Source organism: Panthera uncia (genome assembly GCF_023721935.1).
Source record: "Panthera uncia isolate 11264 chromosome B3 unlocalized genomic scaffold, Puncia_PCG_1.0 HiC_scaffold_1, whole genome shotgun sequence".
Taxonomy (NCBI): Eukaryota; Metazoa; Chordata; class Mammalia; order Carnivora; family Felidae; genus Panthera; species Panthera uncia.
Window position 1 is genome coordinate 76,791,343 of NW_026057582.1, and position 17,824 is coordinate 76,809,166.

The following is a 17,824-nucleotide window of genomic DNA, read 5'->3' on the forward strand; positions in this document are numbered from 1 at the left end:
GGGGGAATTTGTGCAGAGTCTTTACGGAAAAGGGAGTGGCAGTTTGGTGTAGAGAATATGTTCTTCATCAGTGATTCTCCAGCCGAGGCAACTACTGCCCTGGGACGTTTGGCAGGAGCTTTCGAATTACATCCCTGATGATTGTAGATGAGCCTCATGGGGGGGCATGGCCCTCTGTTGAGAATTCTGCTATGGTGCACTGTGCTGTTAATAACAGTGTGCTAATCAGGATGTACAGTTGAGAATCTCTCAGGTGTAAGAAAAGGGAGGATAACACCTGTTCTAGATAAAGGGAGTGCAATGAGTCCTTCATTCATTCATTTATTCTAAAATCATTTGGCATCATTCCGTGTGCAAAGGTAATATGAGACAGAAAAATGGAGCATGCACAGTGTTGGAGAACAGATGAGAATTAAGTGCTCCTGAGTGCCACACTGGTTTAAGAGCTTCACGTATATTATTTCATTTAATCTCCACCACAACTTTGTGAAGTAGGAGTAATGCCCATCTCACAGGTCAAAAGACTTGGGCTCAGGGAGATCAAGTAACTTGCCTAAGGTAACACAACTGTGAAGTGCCAGGACAGAATGAAACTCAGGTGCTTTCTGTCCCTAACTCAGCCTACCTTCTACTCTCCATTTTCTAAGCCGCCCTCTTCTTGAACAACTCCAAGCGGCACCGTTCCCTTTGAATTATGTGTAAATGGTTCTCCTGGAGCTCAGCTGGCGAGGGAAATCAGAATGGCTCCGATTAAAATATACTCTCTCAAGGGGTTTACAGCCTAATTGTGGGATAAACACCAGTAATGCACATTCCTAGAAACAATATAAAATACCAAAAGAGGAGAACAGAGGTTGGAGGGATTAATTCTGATGGGACTGGGGGCTTGGTATCTGGGAAAGTGTAGAAGCAGCATTTGAAGCGAGCTGAGAAGGATAGATAAGATTATGACAGATATTGCATGGGAGATATTTCTTGGAGACACGGTGGTATGTTCTGTTCTATAAGGCCTTTCCAGGGACTGAAGATTAGTACGATTCAGCTGGAAAAGGTTACATTTACATCATGGAGGAGTGAATTGAGTGTAAGGGACAGAAACGGACAGATCTGAAATGCAAGTACACACCTTCACTGACCTCCAATTCTGTACACTGCCTCTTCTCTCTCAGAGAATCCAGAATTGCTTAGTAGAGTGACACTGGTGTGGGAAATCCCATCCAGGGCTCCAGTAACTTACAGAACATGAGGAGGGGATTCTGAAGGAGTAGGCAGTGGACTCAAGTCTCCAGACCCAACACTCCTCTTTCCTTTGTCCTGCTCTACCTCCCTATACTCCATCTTTGAAACATCAGACCTTTTGTTCCCAATGTCTTGGCAGTGCCAGTTGAGGGAAAATAAAGGAGTTTGTTTTGCAGCTCCAAGAATCCAATTCAGTGGGAGTGAGAGCTTTCCTGGCCCATAGATAAGACATCTCTGATTCCTCCTGGCCTGCTCTCAAGCATTTCTACCCCGTAGCCCTTGGATGCATTAAAGAGAAAGGCATAATTTGGATTTGGGCGCAGCAGCCCTCACATGTATCACAAGGAGTTGGTGAAGGAAAAGAAATGAGAGTGATCTCAACTTCCACTAGGCCCAGGGGTTTGGGGAAAGGAAAAAATGTGGTCCATAGAGCTGATTCCCATTTCACAGGGATTTACCCCGTGTCCAGAAACGTGTTCCTAGATCTTATTGCTGTGTAGGAAGAGATTGAAACTGCCCTGAAGTTCTGAACTCTGCTCCCATGCTGCCTACAGGGGTGATGTTGAGCTATGGCCACCCCCTATCCCTACCCACTATGACATGCTGCCCCACCCTACTGGAGAGGATGGGTCTGGTGATATGGGGAGAACCCAATCAGCAAGGACATACCTTTTCTGAAAGTTCTGACAATCAGTTGGAGATCTCAGCGGGAACTGAAGAAACCTCGTTTGGGAATAGAACGGTGAGTTTAGAGGGCATCATCAAAGGCTGGCATGCCTTGTGTGTCAAGACAGTAGTTAAAAAAAATGAAAATGCAGGATGGCTATGAAAGGGGAAGGAGGTAGGAGAAGGCATTAAAAAGAGAATTAAAGCCAAAAAGCTTTAGAGAGAAGAGAAGAGAAGGGAAGAGAAGAGAAGAGAAGGGAAGGGAAGGGAAGGGAAGGGAAGGGAAGGGAAGGGAAGGGAAGAGAAGATGGAGCATGAAAGGAGAGGGGAATTTGGAACTCTACTTTTCTTAGATTGGTTTCGGTCCTGAACTTTCGTTTTTGGGGCAATCGTTAGGAGACACCATCCCTGAGAACCCAATATTTGTTTCTTCCTGCTGGTAGTAGTATTCTGTTGTCCATGCTGCTGTTTTTGCTGCTATTTTAAGATCAACTCAGCCTGTAACATCTAGAGCTTGTTAGAACTAGGATGGCAATAGACATAAATTTCAGGCAGCCAGCTTTATGGCACCCTCTGGCTCTTCTCTATCTTTCCTCCAAGTTTTCCTGGAGTTCTGGGTTAGAAATAAACTCTCAGTGCATTTGCCATTAGATCTAGGCTTGAGTACTTTTAGTGCTTTACCTGTGACTGGAAAAAGGTAGTCCAAGAAAGGGAAAGGTAGCCAAAATGTGAAAAATTGTGAAAACAGAAAAATTTCTGTGCTCTTGGGGGATTTGTTTAGGCAATTTTAAGTTAAAACACAATCTGAATTACTGGAATTTAGTAATCCAGGAAAACAGAGGGGTCTAGAAGGCATGGGTCTCTTCTTGGCTCTGGCTTGCCTGGTCAAACTTTTGCCTGCTCCCTCCTGGGCCCGTGTGGGGCAATGTTACAATGTTGAACATTAGGGGCTATGTTTCTGTAATAAATGTTTGTGTTAACATTTTAGGAAACCCACAATGGAAGAAGTTGGACAGGACCCACTGGATGATGTGTAAGTAATGAGGATAATAATAATAATAATTTAAAACGTTCAGTAGGGGATCTGCATTTGGAAGGGTCTCTGCAGCAATCCAGTAAGGAAGAAAACCTCCATTGTGCAGGACATTATCTCCTCAAACCTGGATGGGAGGGAGGGAGATGGGGCGGGGGCTTCCTAGGTAGAAAAGGCTTTGGTTTCAGATCTTTGGACTTCCTCATACTATGATGGGGTTTTTAGAAATGGTTAATGACTCAAAAAGCAAACCAGTCTTATTTGGAGAAAGGATCCACTCCCATCCCTGCCCCCCACCCAGTCCGTGTGCCTACTTGACTGGGGTAGAAAATAAACTCCCTGTAACAAAAGGGAACTGAAGAAATTCCTCTCCCTCACAGATATTTAAATGCTTTATAGGTATATCTTAGATTCTGCACACTCTAAATAAGATTTTTTTTTTAATAAGTTGGAGCATAGTTACCTGTATGAAAAAAAAAAATTCTTCTGCCTTATAAAAGCGTTGTGTTTAAATGTGTTCCATTTATAATATTTAAAATTAAACTGTGATTTGACTCCAGGAACTTATTTTATGCAAAACACTGTAGAAATCAATTTATCATGGAAAATTACAACACAGGGCTGCTTAGACATAGTAACACCAGAAGATGGGAGGATAAATGAGATTACCAGGGAAATCTTCTTAGGGCCCCTCTGTTTTCCTGTCCTGAGTTCAGTAATTAAGACAATTTTCCTATAGGCAGGAGATGATGGAAATACCGAAATTAAAAGTCACAAAACAAAACCTTGACTACCTGAACTTAGACCTTGAAAAGGACCTGCAGAGACTGGATGAGGCAAATCAGGTTCTTCTCAGAAAAATTCAAGAGAAAGAAGAAGCTATTCAAAGGTCAGGCTCTGCAGTTGGTGAGGCAAGGGCTTCTCCTCAACTGAATGGCCCTTGGAATAAAGAAGGTGGGAGGAAGGTTTCCTTTTTTCTCGGTAAATCTTGGTGTGTTAAATTCTGAAGCATGAATTGTGACGCCCCCAGAAGCCTTTATGTATAGATGTTTGCATTATGTTTCCACATCAGGCTGACGTTGAATTGCCAGTGCATTTGGCAATCTCTCTGGTTCCCTGAGACCTTGGCAGTGGCCTCCTAGGCTAGGGTGCTGGCAGCTTCCTTATGACTGATCCACACTTGGGTGACTTTTTCAGTCTGGAAAGAGAGACTGCCCTGTCACTAGGACAAGCCAACGAGAGGGAGGAGTTGAACCATATTGTATCTGAGAAGGAGGAAGCCCTGAGGAACCTGAAATCAGAGACAGCAAAGCTGGTAAGGAGGTGTCTAGAAAAGGATCATGTGATGCATTTCGCTTGCAGTCTGCCACTGCTCTCTCTCTTTCCCAGAGGATCATCATCTATGGTTGTTTCTGTGTCTGGAGAAATCACAGCTGTTTAAGAGAGTGCTCTTGCTCTGAGAATGAAGTGCTTGGCATGGGGGCCCCAGGCCCAGGCTTTGTTCCCAGATCCTCTGAGTGGGGCCAGAGTGCAATTTTCCCCCTTCATGCACTTATCCTTAAGCCCTATTTTAGAGAAGGGGGAAGGGGAAAGTACCAGAGTAGAGCTGGTTTATCCCCATTACCTCTTCCTTTCCACAGGAAAAAAGCAACAAGGTTCTAGGCAGGAAGGTGGTGGAGCTTCAGAAGAAGGTAAGGTGGGCCACCCTTGAAAGAGGCTCATTTCTTAGGAATCGGGACAGAATCATCTGAACTCCTGAACTCCTCAGTCAGAAAGACCAGAAGGTGCAACCAGCTAAATGTGTGTGTTCCCTCCCCTCTGCCACATACTGGATCTCTTAGTGAGTCTCTTTGATTCACAGCCCCATTTGTTCCCTGGGATTACAGATCTGGTGAGAGAGCTAAGGGACTGTGGAAGGAGAAAAGATTTTTCCCTCCTCCCCCATATCCAAAGGATTCTGCCCCCCTTTCCCCTCCCTCTCTTCCTCCTTGCCTCCTTGTGCAGCCATGTTCATGGCTTATGGGAACAGAAAGGTATATCCAAGTAGCCTGGAGTCAGACAGCTCCCATAGCAAGAAGGAGACACTCTTCTATCAAGCTTCTATCTGAGATCTAAGTTAATTTACCGCCATTCCCTAGCCCTGAGACCCCAAAGTCTGCCACTATCCCAGATTTTTAGGTCTGTGTCACTCAGTCCACAATTTTGGGAATGGTATTTCAGATTTCAAGGAGAGTTAAGAACACTGGCCTTGATAAAGAAGCCCTAAAGCAGATGTTGGTAGAACTGAAGGTGAGTAGAGAAACAAACCTAGGGATTTTCTGGGAGATGTGTGTCAATTCTAGGTTTGGGGACGAACTGCTTTCAAGGACTCTCCCAGGCCAAGTATGTCTGTGTGCTTATCAGAGGTGCCAATGTCTTCTGTCCCCTCTACTTTACTTCATGGCTTATGGGACATTCACAACATAATTAGTCAAGTAACTGCAGAGTTCACTGCAATGTCATCCAAGCAGAGGAAGTTGCTCCAGAGAGCTCATCACCCGTCAGTCAACAGAGCACATGTTCTGAATGCACATCAGGACTCCCAAGAAGTTTAGGATCTAAATGACACACAGATATAGATGTTCAAGTAGGATAAGAATGCTGACTTCCATAATTATATAGAGATTGTCAATAATCCTAACTCATTTTCCAACCCATGGCTCATAGGCCAAAAAGGTTTTATTTTTAAAATTCACTTTATGTTTCTCTTCTATTAGAGGATAAACCCAATGAAGGCAAGAGTTTTTGTCTATGTCATTCACTACTGTTTCTCTAGTTCCTCAAACAGTGCCTGTCACATATTAGATGCACAATATTTGTTGAGTGAATGCATGAAGTGGATGCCCAATAGAGGACAGAAACCCTATTGGGAAGCTTTCTGCAGATTTATGTGGCAAATATGGCAATTTAGCTGAGAACACCATAACAGAGCCCTACTGCCCAGTTTTTCTGTTTTGCTCTGTGATTCAGACAGCATGTGAGTACTCCCTATGGAGAAAGAGAAGGAGAAAGAGGCCAGGGAGCTTTGGTCAGTGGGGCTAGAGGAAGGAGGATGGTAAGGCTCAGAGACAGGGTGGTCAGATGACCGATGCTTAAATGCCAGCTCTGTCACTGGGTGACTTTTAAAGTTAAGCACTTGGAGCTCCTGGGTGGCTCAGTCGGTTAAGCACTTGACTCTCAATTGGTTCATGAGTTAGAGCCCCACATCAGGTTCTGTGCTTATACCACAGAGCCTGCTTGGTATTCTGTCTCCCTCTCTCTCTGCCCCTCCCCTATTTGCTCTCTCTCTCTCTCTGTCTCTCTCTCTGTCTCTCTCTCTGTCTCTCTCTCTCTCTCTGTCTCTCTCTCTCTCTCACACACACACACACACACACACACACACACACACTATAAATAAAAAATAAAACTTAAAAAAGTTAAAATGATTAAAGTTAAGCACTTAATTTCTCCTTGACTTTGTCTCCTCATGTGTCAAATAGGGCTGACGATAGTGTCCATTCTAGTTTGCTATAATATGTCCTCAATCCCTCAATATATGATAGTCATTTTTATCATATTTTCTGCTGGTTTGGATAGAGGGTGACCATTGCCCACTTGCCTTCCATAAAAGAATGCTATTAACTTTCTGCTGTGTTCCAGGTGAGGCTACAAAAGTCAACAGAATCCTGTGCAAAGCAAGAGAAGGAATTGCTCAAGGTAGAGGCAATGTCTCCTCACTGAGTTTTTGTCCAGGATATAAATGGGAGAGAAACCCAAAGATCTTAGAAATAGGACAGCTTGAGGCAGAGGATGGGGAGGAATAAGAACATACAGCAGACGAATTTCTGATTCACATGCAGGTGAAGGGAAAGAGAGCTTATATTAGAAGTACTGCTTTTACCATTTCTTAAACATCCTTTTACCTCTAATACTCAGAATACTATTGTCGAATTCCAAACCTAAGTGTCCTGAGACTTCTGTTTTACCTGATAGGCATTCAACAACCTGGGCAAACCATTTTTTTCCCCTCAAAATTACACCATTCCTGCTCATGAGTGATGAGATCACTGCTCTGTGATGTGCTTGTTTTCCCTTAAAGGAACAGGTTGCTAGGTAACAAATGTCCAGTGTACCAGTTAGGGTCCCAGGGAGCAGCCTAGGCTTGGTTCTGATGAGATTTGTTAATTTTCTTTTCTTTCTAGATAGAGGGCGACTACCAATCTTTGCATCAGCTCTGTGAGGACCAGGCCCTCTACATAAAGGTACACTACCTGCAAGGGCAAGTCAGAGTAGAAGCAGAATTTCTCCAAAGCCGTGGACTCCTTAATTTCTCATTAGGATAAAATCTGCCACAGGGAAGAATGCCTTTTATACAATAGAAACCCTAACAAAACAGGTGTATGTTAAGGATTTACTTTGTGTCAGGCATTGGCACATACGGTATTTTTTTCCAGTAACTTGTCCAGTAAAACTATGGGGATGATATTATTATGATCAAGAGGACACGGGTTTAGAGGAGTTAGGTAATGTGCTATGGAAACACAACTAGTAACCATCAGAGATGGGATTTGAATACAAGCAGAATCCAAAGAGAATATATATATATATTCTAGATATCTATCTAGCCACAGTATGTATGTGTGTTTGTGTGTGTGTGTGTGTGTGTGTATCCATCTAGCTACAGTATGTATGTACATGTGTATATGTGTGTGTGTGCATATATACATATATATATATATATATATATATTAAATATATATATATACACACATAGACACAGTGTGTATGTGTGTTTGTGTGTGTGTGTTTATATATATATATATGTGTATATATATCCATCTAGCTACAGTATGTATGTACATGTGTATATGTGTGTGTGCATATATACATATATATATATGTATATGGTGTGTGTATATACATATATGTATATATGTATAAATATATCCATATCCATCTAATCACAGTATCTCCCAACTTTTATTAGAACATTTCCCTACTTGTGTGTGTACATTCATGCATGCACCATTTGGAATATTAGGAGTTAGTCTTAGGAGAATCGTCAGTGACACTGCACTGAAATATAGGGGAATTCTTCATTATAACAATTTTTTTTTTATTTCCATGGGAAGAAATACCAGGAAATTCTGAGACAGATGGAAAAGGAAAAAGAGGTGCTTCTTCTTGAAAAAGAAGTGTAAGTTTAGAAAATGATGTCCCTGATAAGTCCCCAGGATGTCTTTGAAGGGCAAAATGTTTCTCAAGCCAGTTTTTGGGGTGTGTGTGTGTGGTTTTTGTTGTTGTTTTTATTCTTTGCTTAGTGCTTTCTTTAGGTCATAAAACTATTTTTCTATGCTTTGCCCTAGAATTTTTTTACTATTTTACCTTTTACACTTAGATTTGCATTCATCTGGAATTTGTTTTTTATCTATAGTGTGGGGTAGAGATCAAGATCACATTTTTCTGTGTGGATAGCCAAATGACCCAGCACCATTTATTTCAGAGAACATCATTTTCAGTGGTGCCTTGTTTTGTAAGTCAGGTAACCATACATGTGTGAGACTTTGCAGTTTCAACCCAACATCAGAGTTATGACAGGGTTATTTTTCATTGATTGTCTTTTTTCTTGAAAATGGACCACATTTCCCTGGTTCTTTGTATGTTGAACAGTTATGAGTTTTGAATGTTGAACACTGTGAATGTTATCAAGAATCTAGGAAATAAACCATAGATGTCGTATGACTTAGAAAAGCACCTTTCACCAGTCTCTCAGATTATATAATATCATTCCTGGGTCTGATCTTTTTCGCCCAGATTCAAAGCCCAGAACAACTCCTCCCAAATACTGAAAACTGGGTCAATTCTGGTAGAGACCATCCAAAGCAACATGGTATGTCTTCCGTGTCCCAAACTGGAGTTTTATTTTATCCCTTCCTCTCCTGGCTTCTCTCTCCCTGCTCCCCACATCCCTTCCCCTTTTTAATAAACCTAGAGTAAGGACATAATGAAGCTTGGTACCTTGTGCTGCACTTATGGCAGCTAGGAAGTGGCAGTCAGGACTCAGATCCAGGTAGCCTGACCCCTGACTCCTGGGTGGCTCTTAGTCATCCCACTACACTGCCTCTCTGTGACTACATAGACAGGCACAGCTGTGGCTTTTATTGCTTCCCATAGGAGAAGACCATCATTAAGAAACAGAAGAGAATCTTTTGGTACAGGTAAGTGGTAGAATCTTGATTTTTAGCTAGTCTAGGCTCCATTCACTCTGTAGAAGCGAGTGACTTGGTCAGGACAGAAGGAACAAGGATAAATACACCCACCAACCAGAAAACATCAGGCAGTTCCAAATTTCTTCCAGCCCTTCCTTCCTTCCTCAATACCAGGTTATGCAGAACTTGGTGGGTCGAAAAAGAAGCTATTTCTTCAAGATGAAGACTGCAGGTTGCATTTTACTTTGAATTCCTGTTCTTATGGTCCTTGGTATGACTCCTTTCTATTTTTCAGGTCCTGAACCTGATAATCTCTGCTATACTCTTTGCTGGAACAACAGTTCAGGATGCATTAATTTTCTCAGTTCTCTTACTGTAGACTGTAAAATTTTAGAAAACAAAAGTCACCTGAACCCTCTGTGCCATTTCTTTTTTAATTTTTGAAACAAGGAGACTAACTCTGAAATGTTCCATGTGACACTTTAAGGAAGAGCTTCAATTTATGACATTTCAATGTAGTCGAAGACTGAAGGCCTTAGGTTTCAGTGCAAAATTTTCTTGGGAGCACATAAGAAAACACACACACATGCACATCTTGTATTGTTCAACTTGGTCTCTTTTGACACTTGAAAGAAAAACCTGTCCTAATGATTTTGCCTGGATGTTAACGTCAGAGATGTCCAATCCCATTTCAAGTTCTAGAACGGCTTACTATAGTAGACCTGAAGAAGGCCACCGGTCATGTGTGACAGTCCTGAACATTTTCTGACAACCCCAAAAGGCCTGCCTCATATGTAGTACCTGGAAAATCTCCTTTTGCATCTCCAGCTTTTCTATATGGACATCTATTCTGTTGGAGGGCTTACTTACCAGGAGAGCCATATGAAATTCCTAACTGCTACATCAATATTTTTCTGCCATCACCTATCCTCTACCCTCATCCTCTGTGTCTCCATTCCCCATCAGTTTTTCCCAAAGAAAGCAACTCGGGGCGCCTGGGTGGCTCAGTCGGTTAAGCGTCCGACTTCGGTTCAGGTCACGATCTCGCGGTCCGTGAGTTCGAGCCCCGCGTCGGGCTCTGGGCTGATGGCTCAGAGCCTGGAGCCTGCTTCTGATTCTGTGTCTCCTTCTCTCTCTGCCCCTCCCCCGTTCATGCTCTGTCTCTCTCTGTCTCAAAAATAATAAAATAAACATTAAAAAAAAATTAAAAAAAAAAGTTTACAAAGAAAGCAACTCACCAGTTATTTATGAGTGTAAGTTTCACCTCCTATAGTTGGATTGTGGGCTGTCTCTTTCCCCCACACTAACCAAGAATGTCTCTTTGCAGACATTTCAGGCGTGGTGTCTTCATGGTCATGATCTTCATTAGGCTGCTGGGCCATGTGCTTTTCCACCTGCAGTACACGAACCCAGACCTTCTTGTGGATGTCCTACCCATGGTAATCAGCAGGGACACCCTGAAGAGGCTGAGGGAGGTCTTACTTCCTTTCCTCACTCTAGAGGTGGAAGAAGTTCTACCACATTAGTCGGAAGTGATTTGGGGGGCTCCACACCACACCCAGTGGAGAGGGGGACATGGCTGCAGTCCCGTGTCAAGGATGGGACAAGAAGGAAGTGGGAACCTTGACTTGGACATCTGACCTCTTCATTTCATTCTCTTCCCTTACTTTCCCTTTGGAGTGGCTCTCTTTCAAATAAAGAATATGTTTGACAAGAGTTCACTGTGTTGGGTCTGTGAATTTGGTCTGTGAGTCTGGGGGCCTCCTTAAGACATTCAGTTTCCACCGGCGTTTTGAGAAAAGTTGCACTCAGAGTTAAGAAACTCCCCTCCACCAGTACTTCCATTCTCTGCTCCATATTAAAGAAAACAGAGAAAAAAATCATGCCTTCATTTGTGACATTCTACACTCACTCCCTCTGGGGTGGGCACAAAGGCCCTTCAACAAGAAATCAGGAGGTGGATATAAGGCTTGCTTTCATTCCATAGTTTAACAACACATTGTCCTTCCTAAAGCTCTTTTATTTTTATACTATGCTATATATTATAGGAGTGGGATGTCCTGGAAAGCTGACCTCTTTTTTTTCCTGTACACACACAGTTACTCATTCTCAATTGAGAAGAAAATTACCCGAAAGTTCAAGTGACCTATGAAAGTAGTGTATAAAATCAGCCAAACACGATTTTGTACCTACCTGTCATTCAAATCCTCATTCAAATGCCGTCTCACCCATAATGTCTCCTCCGATCCCGATCCCTCCGGACCTGAGACATCTTCACCTACCTTCTTCCTCACGTTCCTCTCGTGCCTTTGGCATCTCCTTTCTTGTATGCAGTCCTCAGGCTCTTGCTTTTTGGTGACCGCTTGTCCTTTCAAGACCATTCTTGATACAGGCTTTAACTGAACTTCATTTGCAGGGCAATGTTGGGATGGAAGAGATACACTGTATGTTTGCTTTGACTATAGACCTGACCCTGTCCCACCTTTTCTTTTTGAGGTCTGGGGAGGAGAGGGTGAATGGTCTCAGACTGGCTCCTAAAATATGAAAAACTGATCAACAGCACCCTCTTGTGGCCATATAAAAGCTCTTTGCATTTCAGCGGGCGTCTCCAAAAAGGGCAGGAGCATGATCAACGAGTTGAAGCAGAAAGATAGATCAGTTGTCACTTTGGGACAATTCTCTTTATGAGGTCTAGTAAGTCCAATTAGCATTCCTTAATTAAACAAATACTTATTGAGCTTCTTCCTTGGACAAGGTAGTGCTCTAGGCACTGGGGTTATAGCAATGAATAAAATACAAAAATCTCTGCCCCCATTCTAATGAGTAGAGGTAAATAATAAACAATTAAAATATAGAATATATTTTAATATATAAATATATAAAAATATATATTTTATAATTTTATATAAAATTATATAATATATAAATTATATAAAATATAAATTTATATAATTTTATATAAAATTTTATGTATTTTAAAAAATATATTTATATATATAAAATATAGAATATATATAATATAAAATATAGAAATATGAGATATTGGGTGCTATAGAAAGTTAGGTGGGGGAGGAGGAAGGGAATTATGGGGAGCAGCAGCTGCAATGCTCACTTGAGAAAGTCCCATTAATGGCCAAGACCTGAACAAAATGAAGAAGCCATGTGGATGTCCAGAGTGGGGAGGGGTGGTGGTGTAGCATGGCTGACAGGGAGACAGCCAAGTACACAGCCTTGAGGTTGGAGTGTGCATTTGAAGTTCCTCTGCTGATTCCATGCTCATATCTTTGTAATGGTCCCTCCATTAAACTCTTCATTGGAATCCTCCCAGTTGAATTCTGGTTCCTGCCAGTACCTTGGCTGATACCATTTATTGGCCAGAAGGATTCCTTAGGCTGGAGGGTTTCAGTATTTGGATGATTCTATGACTATAGGTGTACGTGAAGAAAATAGCTGCAATTGGCCAAGAAATGCATAGCCAGAGTATTACTTCCTGAGCAGTCTCCAGTCACGCAATCCCTCATAAGTTCATGGAACTCCTAGGCTCTCCTCAAGCACCAAGTCCTTCCCACAGATACATCCTAGACAGACCTGGGAGCATCCTAATATTCAAGACTGGCTAGGAAATCTGAACTTGGGAAAATAAGGACATAGTAGGCCCATACTTACAGTCAGCGATCCAGTGGGGATTTGGAAACTTGAAGTTGTGTTAGAAATCTATGTTGCAGAAGCGCCAGTGGTCTTTTCTGCCACCCAGAGAGCCTCCCTCCAACCAGGACACTGGCTCCAGAAGGGTCTAGATGGCATTCCCAAATCTGGGAAGTAGAAAAGGGGTTACTGCTGCCGTAAGTGAGCAGTGGTGGCCTGGACGTCTGACTTCCAGCAACTGGGAGTTTACCACCTCCCAGATAGTCATCAAGTTCTGAAAGATTTTAACAAAATAATACAAAGCACCTACTATAACAAGGGGCGCATGGTGGGTATTTAACTAATGTGAGTTTCCTTTTCCTTATATGAGAAAAGTTTGTCTTTACCTAGTAGTTCATCTTAGTTCTTATAAAGCTACACAGTAAAAATAACGGTTTCTGTCATATTTTAGTCACCAAAATTGAACAGCCTTCTGTTTTCCAAAAGAACATTCCCAGGTCCTTTAAGCAGTCACATGACATGGCTTCTAGAATTGTATTATCTCAGATACCCTCCCCTGGACACCTACCTACCGAGCTGAATAGAATACTACAGATGAGGTCTGACTGACAAAGTACGGTGGCCCTATTTATTCTGAACAGTTACTGCTTCCCGAGAGTTCATTAGCCATTTTGGCAGTTGTAACAAAGATATGTACTTGGAGTCAACCAAGATCCTTAACCTTTTTGAATATGAATTATTCTTACTCTACATCGCCTTTGTTTTGTATTTGTACAGATTAAGAGATAATACTAAATGCAGGATTTATCATGTGCTCAATTACTTTTTTTTTTTTTTTTTTTTGGATTGGTTGCTTCATTCAAACCCTGATTCTATGAAGGAATTGATTAGCCCCTTTAGATGCCAGAGACACCTGGTAGAGTAGAAACTGCTGAAGCAGAGAGGCTTGGGTGTGAAATCTCCTTTGGCCTTGTAATAATTGTTGACCCCAGGCAGCTAGTTAACCCTTCCTTTAAGGTAGCTAATCATTCTCTCCCCCAGGAGCCTGTTACTACAGCTGCAAGTTCTTTCAGTATTCTGAAATGGAATTTCTTTGGGTCTAGAGGCTTGAATTCAATTAAATGGATTAGGTACCCTCCTTATATCTTCTCACCTATCTTAAAACTTAATTACCTGTTAACTGTTTCAGGCTATCCTTTTTATCATGGGAAAGATCAATTTCCTTGATAGAGAGGGCTGATGTGAAACAGTACTCTTATCTATTAATATTATACCCCATGCCCTAAGGAGGGGCCTATCTCTTTCATTTCTCCTGTTCCAAACACAGCATTGGAAATGTCTTTTGTAAAAAATGCACTCTGTAATATCTTTTTGCAAACCCCAGTGTTGTCTTGAAAAAAAGCACTGAATATGGAGTCAAGCCTTGGACCCTGGTCCTGGTCTTTCTGTTACTTATCTAATTTTATACAAGCCACATACGTTTTCTGGGCCAAAAGTTGATTTCTGCATGCTTTCTAAGATCATTTGTGCTGACATATTTTGATTCTATGGACTACTCCACCCACATCCTTGCATAAGTGAGAAATAGCCCTTTCTCCAAGTAGTCTTCTCCAAGCTGGTCAGGCTTCAGCCCTTACAGCGATCTTAGCCCTTTCCTAGCCTTTCCTCTTTCCCAGGGGATCCATCTGGAAACTGGAAGTGCTTTCATCACTTTTTCTTGTCAGGAGTCTCAGTGGGTGATACTCCTGTAATTCTTACCATCTTCAGATGGTTTCTTAAGATGTTGCTTAAGAATGTGTAAAGAAGTTTGGTTTAAAGGCTTCAATCAACAAACATTTACTGAGTTCCTAGTATGTGCCAGGCACTGCACAATAAATGTACTGGAAGGCAGAGGTGAAGGAGGAATAGTTCAAGAAATAAGCAATGAACCATGCTCTCAAAGACTCTTGATTTTGTGGCAGATTCTAGCACTCAACATCAAGGTTAGACGTAACTCTGAAGCTTCTCTGAAGTATAAATGCTGACTTAACTGGAGCTCAGAACTATCAATAGCACAACATATATTGATCATCTACTATATTGCAGACATTGCTAGATATGGTCTTCATTTCATAGTTTGGTGAATGGCCTGAGATTATCCAGTTAGCAAATCGTAGAGCCAGGGCTCAGGGGCCACCTCTTGACTCCCCCAGGACAGTTGCCTTTGTCTCAGATGTAATAAAGACCCTCAAAGTCATCTCCCAATCCAATATTAGTCTTCCTAATTAGTTGAACTATTGAATCAGTTAATTGTAATCAGCTACGTATTTTCCTAAAGTTACTCTAGAGATCAAGTATCATTCCATTCACTATGTGAAATTTTACTTTGGAGCTTAATTATATTTCTAGTTTCATGATTCCAATTAAAATTAAAAATGCTTTGGATAATGCCTTAAGGCATTATGGGTCTTTTATACCTTCGTATGAATACAAGGTGGGAGAACTGGATTTTATTGGGGGGCTGCTGAAATATTAAGGCCACAGTCACCTGCAGGTGGGTGAGGGTGTTGAATTGAGGGAGGAGTAGGGAAACTTAATTATTAGAGCAGCTTTGCCTGAAGGGGTTTTGAGAATCCTATGTAAAAGCTTCAATTCTCACATGTAGCCATGTCACTCTCATGTTACAGCTGTTACCATTATAAAATTGGACCTAGAGGGACTCCAACCCATCCCAGGGGTGCCACTGTCCCCTGCAGGTTGCTCTTCTGTAAAGCTCAGTTGAAATGTTCATAGTGGGTCTTTTCCCCGCATTCCACATATTGAAAATATTGCTAGAATTTTCCTGCTGCAAATGTAGGTGGCTAAGAGATTCCTTACCTTCCAGGCCAGTTTAACCTAGAATTACATTGGCACTCAACTTTAAACAAAACCACATGGCAGTTTAAACTTTCTACAGGTCACACTCAGTGTTGCAGTCTGGAAATAAGAGGTAAATCTGAGAGTAGGTGCTGAAACGTCCACCCACCTCTCCAGGCGTGGTGTGAGTATCTCTGATCTAGGAAACTGATGAGTCTACATGAGCCTGGAGCCTAATGCACCAGTGACTTCCTGTGAAATGGGAAACCTATCTCTTCTCCTTGCCTTACTGGGAAGATTACTGTAGACCAACCTTACAAGAAAAAAATTTCAATTCACCAAATTTTAATGTCCCTCCTGCCTGCGCTACTGTGCTAGGAAAAATAGGCACAACACAACACAATTGTGCATTTCATTATATAATTCCTACTTTGAAAGAGTTTATAACCTATTAGCAAGGGAAAAAGAAAGTGCTCAGTAACCCTAATGTAAAGAATGAAGGTACTACCAATAAGAGGATACAGAGTGCCAAGGAGGCTCAAAAAAGATTACATCAAGGACAGTAAGGAGCTAATGGGGGAGGTGTCACTTGATATAAACACTAACAGAGAGATGGCATTTCAATCGTGAAGATGCAGGAGGAAGAGCTTCCTAACTGAAGGGAGGGGAGGAATGATAATCCCATAACTCCCCCAGGCTTTTACATAATCTAAACTGCCCAGGGAGAGGACAGAGTTACACAAATCCTTTGAATATTGAAAGAAAATTCTCCCAGGAGAGAAAATCTTAAGAGCAGCTTCCTTGATTACTGATTGTTAAAGAGACATTGTTAATTATTCACTTACATTTGGTACACAAGAAAGTTCAAGATGGATTCAATAAATTTGTACCTCCAATGGATTAGATTTCTGGGGATTAGAAGAAGAGTGTACCAGATAATCCTGAGGTCCCTTTATTGGTTTGCAGATTGACCCTCATACACAGAGGGCAAGGAAAGACTGAAGAGTCAAGTCACTCCAGATCCATAGGTGACTGCTAACCAGAATCTTAAAAGTTTGTATAGAGACCTGAAGCAGGTTCTGTGAAATACCACATCCAGATGATCTCAACAACACATGGCTCTTTCAAAGTGACGTCCTTGAGGCAGCTTCTACTGCAGGGAAAGCAGGTGGAAAGCACATTCCAAGGACGGGGCAGCAAGGAGCCACCCATTGCCCAGTGCAGCACATGTGTCATTAGTGGTCGAGTCCTCTTGATGACCTCCTCCAGCACCCTCCTAGGTTAAACTTCCTAAATTTAAAATTCAAGGCCGGTGATTCCCAGAAATACTCAGAACAAAGTGACACATTATTTAGTAAAGGAAGTGAAAAGAGAAAGAACATTTTGAGGGCCTGTGGAAGAGGAATCCAGTTATTTCCTTTACACCAGAGAGTGTCAGTCTTAGTAATACATTAGAGTCACCGGGGATATTTGCAGATCTTGGTGCCTGGGCCCTAATCCCAGATTGATTTCATTTAGGGGCACTGACGTTTTTGAAATGTCCCTGGTTCCTCCCAACTCCGCACCACAGATGATTCCAGTAAACAGCCAAGGCTGAGAACAACTAGCTCTAAAAGTGTTTACAGTAACCTCCAGACTCTTTGAGCAAAGATTGGCGGGGGGGGGGCTTATTTCCAAATTGGGTAAATAAATGAGGAGAGGCAGGGACATTTCTACGTAAGAAGAGAGTTTCACTTCAATACGAAAGCTCCCATTCTGCTTGTCCTTTCTTCGTATCTATAACTGCTTTGGCAAATTTCCCAATCTTTGGGTTTACATTTGCTCTTACCTCCTTTGCCTTGATAAGATAAGTCTCTTTAGCATATTGGGTCCTTTCTATTCCATGGAAAGAGTATAGAGATCAGGTAAAGCAACAACTTGCCCCTTTCCAGATGTGGGAGGAAGAAGAATGACCCTGCCAAGGTATCCACATCCTAATCTCTGGAGCCTGTAAATACATACCTCATAGGAAAGCCTGTAAATGTGATAAAGTTAAAGATCTTGAGATGGAGAGATTATCCTGTATTTTCTGAGTGGGCCCAATGTAATCACAAGGCTTGTTACAAGTGAACAAGAATGGAAGGAGTCAGAGTTGGAGGAGATATGAAGCCAGATGCAGAAGTCAAAGAAATGGAAGATG

General features: G+C 41.9%; 1 protein-coding gene across 3 annotated transcripts; it reads left to right on the top strand.

Moving 5' to 3' along the window:
* Positions 1-1,828: 1,828 nt before the first annotated feature.
* LOC125908836 (transmembrane and coiled-coil domain-containing protein 5B-like) lies at positions 1,829-10,881 on the top strand. 3 transcript variants are annotated; one of them, XM_049611647.1, is made up of 12 exons: positions 1,845-2,080; positions 2,894-2,938; positions 3,678-3,827; positions 4,136-4,253; positions 4,579-4,629; positions 5,159-5,227; positions 6,617-6,673; positions 7,159-7,218; positions 8,089-8,153; positions 8,771-8,846; positions 9,131-9,174; positions 10,493-10,881. In XM_049611647.1, exons 1-12 carry the CDS (start codon positions 2,046-2,048, stop codon positions 10,689-10,691), a joined length of 969 nt encoding a protein of 322 aa, XP_049467604.1. In that variant the 5' UTR covers positions 1,845-2,045; the 3' UTR covers positions 10,692-10,881. The 3 variants fall into 3 exon arrangements, with proteins under 3 accessions (XP_049467606.1, XP_049467604.1, XP_049467605.1); XM_049611648.1 differs by having other exon boundaries at positions 1,848-1,981; XM_049611649.1 differs by lacking the exons at positions 8,771-8,846; positions 9,131-9,174 and having other exon boundaries at positions 1,829-2,080.
* The last annotated feature ends 6,943 nt before the right edge of the window (positions 10,882-17,824 follow it).